Raw genomic sequence first — 10,743 nt, 5'->3', positions numbered from 1 at the left:
GAAATTCGCAACACCCATTTTTTTTGTTTTAAAAGATATATACATTCTTATCGTTTATTTCTCAAATAATTTTACATGCTTTTAACTCGTTACTCGCATTTGCAGGCCACATCTCCCCCTAGTAAGTATTTAATATTATCTAAATTTTCTATACCACCGTCATTCTGACGAATGTATCATGTGAATAGCGTAAAGCTTCTACACATATTATGTATTTTGTATGGGAAGTGGTGAAGGGAAATCTGGCTTTATATATAATCGCCATATCAGTTTTTTTTTTCGAATTTCATTTCAGACTCTGCCAAGGGAGGAGGGGGTTAAGGAGAAGAAAACCTAAATCGATGCGTTCTCGATCTACTGCATTACTTGCATTTAGTCCTTTATGCGTACAAAGTTTTGTAGTACATGTATGTAGTCTTGAACTGTTTCTGGCGACTTTTTTATTTTTTATTTATTTATTTTTTTTATTTGTCAAGCATGAAATTTTCTGTGAAATATGTTATAAACTGACATTGTAGTCCTAGATAATTGGGAGAAAATGAAATTTCTGGGAAACCTCGTGTAAAGAATGTATTATATATATGCATCAAACGTGATTTTGAAGTGGGGAATTCAAATCGGGGTCTGGTATGTGGAATTGGGGACGCTGTCACAATACACTCTCATCTGCCTTTCCAAGCAAACCCTATACAACTACAAATAAACTTTTGCGGGAATTCGGTAATGTTTTGGACATTTCTTGTGTCTATGGAGAGAAAGTCTCATTAGTTTTCGTTTATTTACGATTTTTGTTTCTGAGTAATGGGGCCTTTCAACAGAAGAACGGGGATCGTGTATTATACTTGCATTAAATAATCTAATTACTTTAATATCAAGCAAACGTAATGAATTCAGATTAGTTATCAGTAACATCCTTTGGATTGGTTTATCATTTTGTTGGTATTTGTCAATAGTCATGATCAAACACTATTTTGTACTGTTAAATACTGGAAACATAAAAAAAGTATATAGTAAGAGTAGGCCTGTAATGATTAATTAGAAGTCGTTTTATATATAAATCATTTTTAAACAAATTGTGTGTTTGTAGGATGCCCTAACTCGGGATGTAGAATGAAATGTCCAAATGGGTTCAAACGAGTTGGTGGATGCGAAATTTGTGAATGTAATGGTAAGTTAACATTCATTATCTTTATTTTAGAAAATGTAATGATAGCATATTAAAAAAAACTATAAGGATAACGATCTCTCGTTTTGTTATAACCAAAGTAAAAAAAGGTATTAATAAGTAACTGAACTTTCAGCAAGAACGAAAACAATTAAATGGAAGTCACATATAATAGTAAGTGTCGGTCGATCTCTGTCATTTTTATCGTATGAAATTGTACGTGTAAAACTTCAAAAATCACGAGTATTTAATGTTTAAAAAGTTGTTTTTTCCTGAAGAAGGTAAAATATTTAGAATCAACATTTGTTTTTCCATTACGGCACATGTATTGTTCGTGAAAATATTTAATAAGTAAACAAAGTTCCAAACGTTCAAATCAGTTCTATTGTGACTGTTTGATTACTGTTTTATAATGCTAACTGAACTTTCTGTCTACTTAAATTGTTTGTGTGTGTGATGCAGTGTTTATTTCTATACAATTTATTTTCATTTTTTCATTTTATTTTTTTTATTTTATTGTATTTTTCAAACATTTTGGTCAACGATTATTTCTGTAACATTTTGGCCGATGGTTATTTCTGTAACATAACACTTCTGTTGCTCTTTTTTTTTAGAATGTCCAGAGTTCATGTGCATGATGCAATGTCCAAATGGATTCGAGAAAAATGGCAAAGGTTGTGATATATGTAAATGTGCCTGATAACTTCATTGAATAAAATTGTATTCATTGTTAATAAAAGAATGAATTTAAATTATTCGGAATTTCCTAAAACTTTTCTATCATGCATTTTTTTTAATTAGGAAGACTGCTCATCATATTATAAAAAATAAATATAAGCTTAGCAAGTACACATAATATTTTAATCGATCGTCTTAAGATGAATAAAAAATAAACATATTCGCGACACAGTTGGTCCAGACTCAAAATACCATACTTCACAACCATTGAACATTGATATAGAAATAGACTGAAATCTCATCATAAGAAGATTCACTTCAAATAGTTATTACACTTAAAAAATGTATGTCAAAACTAGAACAAACGAGCCATCAAAACACGAAATCTACTTCTATTTAAACAGAAGTCACACAATTTAAAACCATTCAGTCGAACTGTTTTAAATATTTAGCTAAGAAATATATTAAATATTTAGCTAAGAAAAATATCAGTCAACAAACATTTACAAGTACTAGTCATCGATCTCAATAATGCACAGTAAAATTATCTTCCTAAACGGTGACAAGATATATAACAAACTAATGCAGTATAAGTATATTTACTGTGTTTTCCATTGTAATACGCAACTATCATTGGAAAATTTGTTTTACATGTGATATTTCATGAGTCGATGAAACACATCTCCAACAATTAAATGGACTCCTTCGATTGATCGCTGTGACGTTTATTTCCATTAAGGGTAATTGCATGTCACTGTCACAAAGATAATGTTTTCTTCTTGATGATTCAAGGCCATAATGACACTCATTGATTTCGTAGCAGAGCTATCGACCTTCAAAAACCGACGAAGTTTGCAGGAAATTATTTGTTAATTCAATAAAAATCAGGACGAACATTGACTGACTGTTGGGATTTAACGCCCGAGCAGCAATATTTCAGCCATACTCAGGCGATGAACATGAAGTGGATGATAAAATGAACATGAAATGGTGATGAAATGACAAATAGGATGGGACGCATGGATAATGGGGTCGACAAAATTTGATTGCCACTGGAAATAGGGAAAAGGGGTAGAGTCGGGCAATGTAGCCTCCTGTGGCGGACCCCTATGGTTCCAACTCCGGGAGAATACCACAGTAGGGTTTTTTTAACATGCGAGGAACATGGCATCTTTGCCAACACGGTGCACCACTATGGTTTGCGGTCAGGTTTTCCGTATTATAGCCTGTCAACCCCAGCATGTAACACGCCAGGGGTACCCCATTCCACCTCATGGGACACACAACCCAATTGCTCTACGAGCCTTTTACGACAAGTTTAGCGCTGCTTCAGGCCTATTCTTTTGACTTCCGGATCTGCACGGGGCAGGACGAACATTAGATAGAAACTGAATACAGTATTTAATAACATTAAAATAAACAAAGACTGTTTTTAAAAAGAAAGGCGACGCAATAAAATTTATTCATGTTTACTTTAATTTTCTACATTTCATTCAGGAAATAACAAATGGCTCGCAATTTGAATTTTTTATACAGTTTTTTCGAACGCCGCTAATTTATCAGTATTTGGCCAATCGAGAAACAGCATTGCGATTAGATGACTTACGTTCCCGTTGAAGAGCGTCTTTAGGGGTCAAATGGTTAAAAGCGAAACTATATCGACTGCGTCGATAAAACGCCAAGCATGTTTTTAACTGATTATAACCTAAATAGAATTTTATATAAAAATTATTTGTTGTCATAGAAACTATCAAACTTGAACATCTTCACATTTAACAAATGTCTTCGCAGAGGTGCTTACTTTGAGGTATTTAAGGTGCTTACTTTGGATGATAGTGTATGTACGTAATTTCCATGCATCAATACATGTATTTTTATTATTATGGATCAGATCTCTATCTATATATATATATATATATATATATATATATATATATATATATATATATATATATCAATGCTATATGTTGGCATTGACCTCCCTTCATTTTCATCTGTTTTGTTAAAATTTCATTATGTAACATGAATGACAGTCGTCAAAATTAACAAATCTCAATATGGTAATTAGAATTAGGTTTTTTTTTATATTGGTATAAAAACTTATTAATGAGGAATGATAATGTTGAAAATTAAGTATCAATTCATGCAAGAATCAGGCAGTAGGTGAAACATGGTCTTCCATATCATGCTGGACCATCGAAATACAATTTCATTAACATGGACTGAAAATGAACATTTCAAGGTCTTTTCAAATAGCGAAAGCATCTTTGAGTGATATTACATTGTCGGAACGGTAGGGTTTTATATGCACGTTTCTGATTTTTCCCATTTTGCCTGATTCAAACAAATACTTACACTTAAGGATTGTTTCAATTCCTGGTTAGAATATGAGATATAAACAATTTTGGATCGGTTTACGCCGAATATACCGAGAGGGGGTGTATGTTTGTGGCAAGGACGTTTATATCCCATAATCTATCCAAGCAATTTGTTCGTGGTGGGCAATGGTGAGGGCTTCCACATTGTGAACGCACAGAACTGGAAATTGTCGAAGGCCACCTTACAGGACTACGATTTCGAGATGAGATGCTAAGACTCATCCTACATCCTTTCATTGCTAGGCATGGAAATCGTAACATATTTCAACAGTGCAATGCGATATGTCTTATTGCTCGTGTTTGTGTTAATTTACTTCAGCAACAGAACATTCTGCCAAGGCCAGTTCTGTCTCCTGATTTGTCAGCTATTGAACATTTATGGAATGATCGTGATGAGGCGTGTAAGTAGACGTAATCCACAACAATTGAGTGCAGGTACGATATACATTACTTGAGGTGTGGAATAACATCCAACAAGCATTTATCTAAATTTGAATTACCTCTATGCGCCGAGGATTAACCATTGTAATTCATACTACAAGGGGGCACACTTATAATTGATTTAATCAACTATAACACATGGTTTCAACAAGAAAAATGATATTTTTTTGTATTTCTGCTAGAATCATTGTTCTTTTGATTATCTTTACCTTTTTATCTCTTCGTGCAACATGATTTATCATTTGTTGATTGTTTCTTTTATGTGTTAGATGTTACAGATACTTGAAAATAAAAATATATATTTCCTGATTTTAAATAAAATCAATAGTGATGTTTCTTTTTTATGGCTAGTATATGTAGCTCTGATCTTGCACTGTCATTTTCAAGTGATTAAACAGATGGACAATCTGACATTTGTAATAGTTACCTATGAATGATTAAGATATTTTCATGTTTAAAGTTCAGATGTTGGATGTTTATTTGTGGGGAAGCAATACAGTACGTACAAACTATGACGAGTATTGCCAAGACAACACCGACAGGGAACTCGGATACTCGGTAAGGATCACAATGTTTTTTTTGTTTTTTTTTTTCGTTTTTGTTTTTGTTTTTTTTGTTTTTTTTGTTTTGTTTTGTTTTGTTTTGTTTTTTTTTTTTTGCCACATATTAATGTATTTGTACATATAGTTTGTGCTTAAGGAGGTAAACCTAGGGTAAGGGACATAACTCATGTGAAATCATTGATATGTTTGTATCACATTCAATTTCACCAAAGCCTCTCAAGCTTCCGTTTGTAATAGAAAAAAAATGAATCCAAGTTAATAAGATTGATGTAAAATGCTGAATACAAACGTTCCAATGATGATGTCTTCAACTATATTTTACCCGCACCCAAATTCTTAAAGATAATAGCACTTACTGTGTTGGATTCTTTATTGTTAGTAAAAAAAATAAATGCATAAAAGGATCATTAAACTTTATACTTTCTCTAGTACCTTTCGTTAAAGATGTTTGTCAGAAGCATGAATTTATTGATGAAGATACGTCCTTTTATTAATAACACGACATAAACTAAGAATAATAACTTCATATCAGCAAAATAAAATATAAATATCAAATGCATAGAACTTGCTGACATGATATTGCATTATGGAATGACACAAAAAAAAATTCAAAAACATTATAATATGTACGGTTTTTTACAAATGTAGTTGTAAGTATATATACACTTATGGTCTTGCCACATTCCAACGTTCGACCCATAATTCATAGCAGCACATTGTTCATAAAAGCCACCATCTGGTTGTCCTCTTAACCAATTAGTGAATACGACATTTTCGTTATTGTAACACCACTTCCACACATTATCTTTATCTTGAGCTCCTATCCAACAATAACCCACTCTATATCTAGGACTTTTCCCACAAAGTGCTGAAACCCAACTATTTTCATAGCTATCTTCGATCCAAACCAGATCTGCGCCCTTCGCCTTACATTTATCCTGCAAAAACTTTGATTTGATAACTTAAAATTTCCCCTAGTTTTTTAACATTACGAGGTCTGCTGTTTTGTCGGGTTTTTCAATCAACTTGAATTTACGAAAATAATTCACCGCTTTGTCCGGCTCGTAACTCAATCTCTTTATAAATATTACTAGTTGCTAAGGGATGACCTATCTTAAAATGTTTACGGTGCTGATGAACGGGAAGAGTGATAATAACAAAATTGTCAAACCGATAAAATTAAGACAGTAGTCAAAGGAAAAAGTGGAAGAAAAGTCCGTATAACTAAATGCAATATGATTGTATAAATGGAAATGTTAGAAACTACCGCCAAGTACATTAAACCAATTTTATAGCGCGTCTAACGTCCCGCTTCCATTACGGTTCATTATTTCCAGGATATTTTAACTAAAAAATAGGCAGCAAAAATTGCAACCGGTCAAAATTTTTAAAATCAGAAATCAAAACATTACAGAAGATATAAACAATAAATAAAAGAAAACAAAAAATAAAAATAAATACTTAAATGAAACTTGGAACTTTTTTGATGTATCAACGAAGTGGCAAAATCATATCAAACGTATGCCCTGATTTTCTTCTTACATAACATAACATACTAAAATGATGAGACCTGTCCTGGTTTTAACAGTTATGTTGATTTGAAGTAGGGCGTACGTTTCCAGTGTAGACTATGTTCCTCTGCCAATAAAGTAATGCATTATTTGTGAGAATTTTCCATTCTATGTTTTTTGGGGAATGGGGAAGTTGGTGTAGTGTATTTGGCACAGGAATATGAATGGGAAGATGGGAATTAGCTTGTATTAATCAATATGAAAATTATGTTAAAATAATTAAAGAGTAATCAAGAGAACCAAGGTTATAGGGTTACCAAAAGAATAAAATCCAGGGACAAAGACCAGATATGGAAAACAGACATACAAAACAAAGAACACAAAGTAAATAAAATCATACATGCAAAGTAACAAAAGCAAATTAGCAACTCGAACTCCACTAAAAACTGGGAGCATGGACCAGGTGTACCGGTAGGGTAAGCGTCCTCTGCTTTCCTAGAAACACCCGCCGAGTTGCTCATAAAAAGTCTGGGGTATACAAACGTTGAATAAATCAGTTTTCATGGTGCAGATGGATACACCATAACGATCCACGAGTTCATGATGACGACTATAAAAACTTCTGTAGAGATCACTTCAATCTTGTAGCAACATAACCCTGTTCCAGAAGCCTATTGATTAGATTTCTAGCACGATACAAAAAGTCTGCGTAGTTTCAGCAAGCTCTGGCATAACGTGTTAGTTGTGATATGAACACGCCATACGCAGGTGCTGAAGGGATGTTGCCACAGATGAAAGGAAAATTGACAATGTTGAATGAAAAGTCATCACGTTTGTCGTAACGTTTGGTCAGTAGTTGTCCTTTGCCATCGATTTTTAAGTGTAGGTCAAGATATGAGGCTGACTTCACAGTGTCTGTAGTATCCTTTATCCTGGGGTAGATGCGATGTATCAAATCATAATACATCATCTATATAACGGAAACTGAAATTAAAGGACCTAGCTAAACGATATTCTTCCTTTCGGATCAGATCAGCTACAAAATCAGCATCATAAAAGTGAAGGAATAGGTCAGCAAGTAAAGGATCACAATTAGTTCCATTGGAATGTCTACCGTTTGTTGAAAAACACGCCCACCACACTGGACAAATGTTTTGTCGATTAAAATTCCCGCATTTTGTAAACATCTTTCTCTGTATATTTGAAAGATGATTTGGAATTGTTTCTCAAAAAGTATGAGGAATCTATACCAACAACTATATATTTGTATCTAGGTGTACCATCTTTTTGGAAAAAACGACGATGTATAATGTTTTTATGTCGGGATTTTAACTGAGCATGAGTAAAAGTATACACTGTTGAAAAATTAAAGGTGTTAATTCTATTATATTCAGATAACAGTTTTGCAATGATTGTCTCCAAAAGATCTTTCGAATTTTTCAGGATCAACATAGAGTTAATACCACTACGGGAGTAACAATTGTTCTGGTAAGACTGCAGACCCTCTTTGACAGTTGTGAGTATAGAAGTTAAAAGTTTTGAAAGGATATGGATAGGATGCTGAATAGGGGGATATGTAAATTTCACGTTTATTCCATTCTGGGGATGTAGTTACAGACTTACTCGAGCTGATGTCCAAGAAATTTCTTCGTTTCCTCTAAGATAGCAATGGTCTCTTAGTTTCTCCCAACCAGCCTCACAATTTGATGTTGCGTCCCTTTCTTTTCTTCCTGAAACATTATTAAAGTCGCTTAAAAATGCAATAAATAAACTTGCTCTATATTAAGCCGAAAACAGTTTGTAAACTTGATCAAGCTTTCGACCATGGAAACACAGGCGGTTCAGACTTTTAAACATTTCGAAAAAAAATAATATCTTGTGATGTGACAGCTGTTTAGCATATAATTAAAATAGCAATAGTTTATTTTTTAAACATCAACCACTAATGTTTAATATTAGGGGTTGTTTGTCTATTTTTATATATATATATTTATCACTTAAAGTGAAAAATGCTGTCAATTTGAACGGAATTGACGTAAAGTGGGGGAAGGAGTATTCAAGGGAACCAAGGTTATAGCGGTAATCAATAGAATGTATTCCAGGGACAAAGACCAGACATGGAAAACAGATATACACAACAAAGAACATAAAGTAACTAAAATCATACATACAAAGTAACAAAAGTAAATGAGCAACTCGGATTCCACTAAAAACTGGGAGCATGGACCAGGTGTACCGGTAGGGTAAGCGTCCTCTGCTTTTATAGAAACACCCGCCAAGTGACAAAAGGGAAAAGTCAAAATAAAATTTTTCGGGTGAAGGCGAATAAAAACTAGACCGAAAAGGGATACAAATATAGGATAAATTGTTTTTGGCCTGAATTTATTTTTTTCAAATTTCATGAGGAATGATAATCATTCTAGATTAGCAAAGAGACATATTTACTACCATCCTTTTTGATTAAAAAATTACATTAACTAACTCAGTTACTTTTTGTAATCGTTCATCTGAAGATATAATGACGATCGTTATGATTTCACTTTTCTTACAATCAAACACTGATAAAGAATGCTAGTTATGATTTTACCATAATCAATACAGAGTGTTATACAGAAGTGAAATGCTGACATTGATTAAATTTAAAACGAAAAGCAAAAGAAAGGAATATGTACGAGGAAGCACCCAACCAGAGAAGTCAACCTTACCTGTTAGTGGGGAATTGCTTGAAACTACAGGATTCATCATAGCAAATGTTAAAATTGCTAGCATCATGTAATATGGTTCATACTTAAGAACAACCTACAATATACACAAAAAACAAAACAATTTTATTTTTATTGCATAGTTTTTGTTTTGTTTTGTTTTTTTTGTTTTTTGTTTTTTTTTGTTTTGTTTTGTTTTTTGTTTTTGTTATGTTGTTTTTTTTTTGTTTGTTTGTTTTTTCATACATGTATTGTACAAATCAATTAAGCACACCTGATACAGGTATTTATGACTACCTTAGCTAATCAATTCACACTTGTCGAATGGTAGTAAAGAAATTGCCAACTATCAAAATAGTAAACAAAATCATGACAGGGTTACTATGTTGCTTTCATGAAACAATTCACACTGTCAAGGGCTCATGTATTTAAAATCATTCTTAAGCCTTTTAGAATTTATTCAAGGAAAAACGGTATGCACAGATAATTTAGTGGATGTAAAATTGAGTGTTTGTAGGCAAAAAATATATGATTTTTGCCAATTCTTTCGAATACTATGTGTTTCACTTAGAACTTAACCTCATAGAATATATTTTGTGTGTTCAGGCTGCTCAAATTTTAAAATTCTCCAGAATTCAAACGCATTACGGTTTTGTCCCTTGTGATAATGAAATAAGTTTGTATTTGACTTACCATAGTTTTCGTCTTCAGCATTGACAAACGCCTGATTACAGCTATTCGGCCTTAGACATTTATGTCTGTTTTATGTATCTTCTGATAGTAATAAAATATTCGATATAGAGATAGGAAAATATTACGTTATTGGACGTAACATATGTCTTCGTGTTAATGATGAAGATGTTAAAACCTTAGTAACAGCTATCGCTTATCTTCAAATCAAGTTTTACATTTGAAAAAGTACTTAATAAGTACATTTTAGATGTAAGCAGTCCTGAACAGAATCTAATGCTACTTAGTAAAAATTGCAAACAATTTGTGTATACGGGAATATGATACACAATGTAGACAAACATTATCGTCTACTAGTATTCAGGACGTCTGCGGTACGCAATCATATATTTCGCAAGACCTTTTCACTTTGTAATGCTTTATTAACGTAGCCTAGTGAATATGCCAAAATACTATACCAAGGGTGATTTATTATCTAATTTTTATTAGACCCTTTCAAAAGTATTTGAAACGATTATTTACCGGTGCACGTGGTCCATGCTGCCAGAATTTAGTGGAGTCCAAGTTGCTCATTTACTGTTATTACTTTATATGTATTTTTTGTTATTTTTTTTT

At 32.8% G+C, this 10,743-nt stretch overlaps 1 protein-coding gene across 1 annotated transcript; it reads right to left on the bottom strand.

The window, feature by feature from the left end:
- Positions 1–5,586: 5,586 nt before the first annotated feature.
- On the bottom strand, positions 5,587–10,262 carry LOC148597503 (perlucin-like protein). The gene is made up of 4 exons (XM_088563617.1): positions 10,132–10,262; positions 9,442–9,535; positions 8,360–8,466; positions 5,587–6,163 (listed from the first exon to the last, which is right to left on the bottom strand). Exons 1-4 carry the CDS (start codon positions 10,150–10,152, stop codon positions 5,843–5,845), a joined length of 543 nt encoding a protein of 180 aa, XP_088419743.1. The 5' UTR covers positions 10,153–10,262; the 3' UTR covers positions 5,587–5,842.
- Between the last annotated feature and the right edge of the window lie 481 nt (positions 10,263–10,743).

Source organism: Perna viridis, chromosome 15 (genome assembly GCF_037379345.1).
Source record: "Perna viridis isolate PV_CMFRI_1.1 ecotype Kerala chromosome 15, ASM3737934v1, whole genome shotgun sequence".
Taxonomy (NCBI): Eukaryota; Metazoa; Mollusca; class Bivalvia; order Mytilida; family Mytilidae; genus Perna; species Perna viridis.
This window is presented reverse-complemented; position numbering and strand designations above follow the sequence as displayed.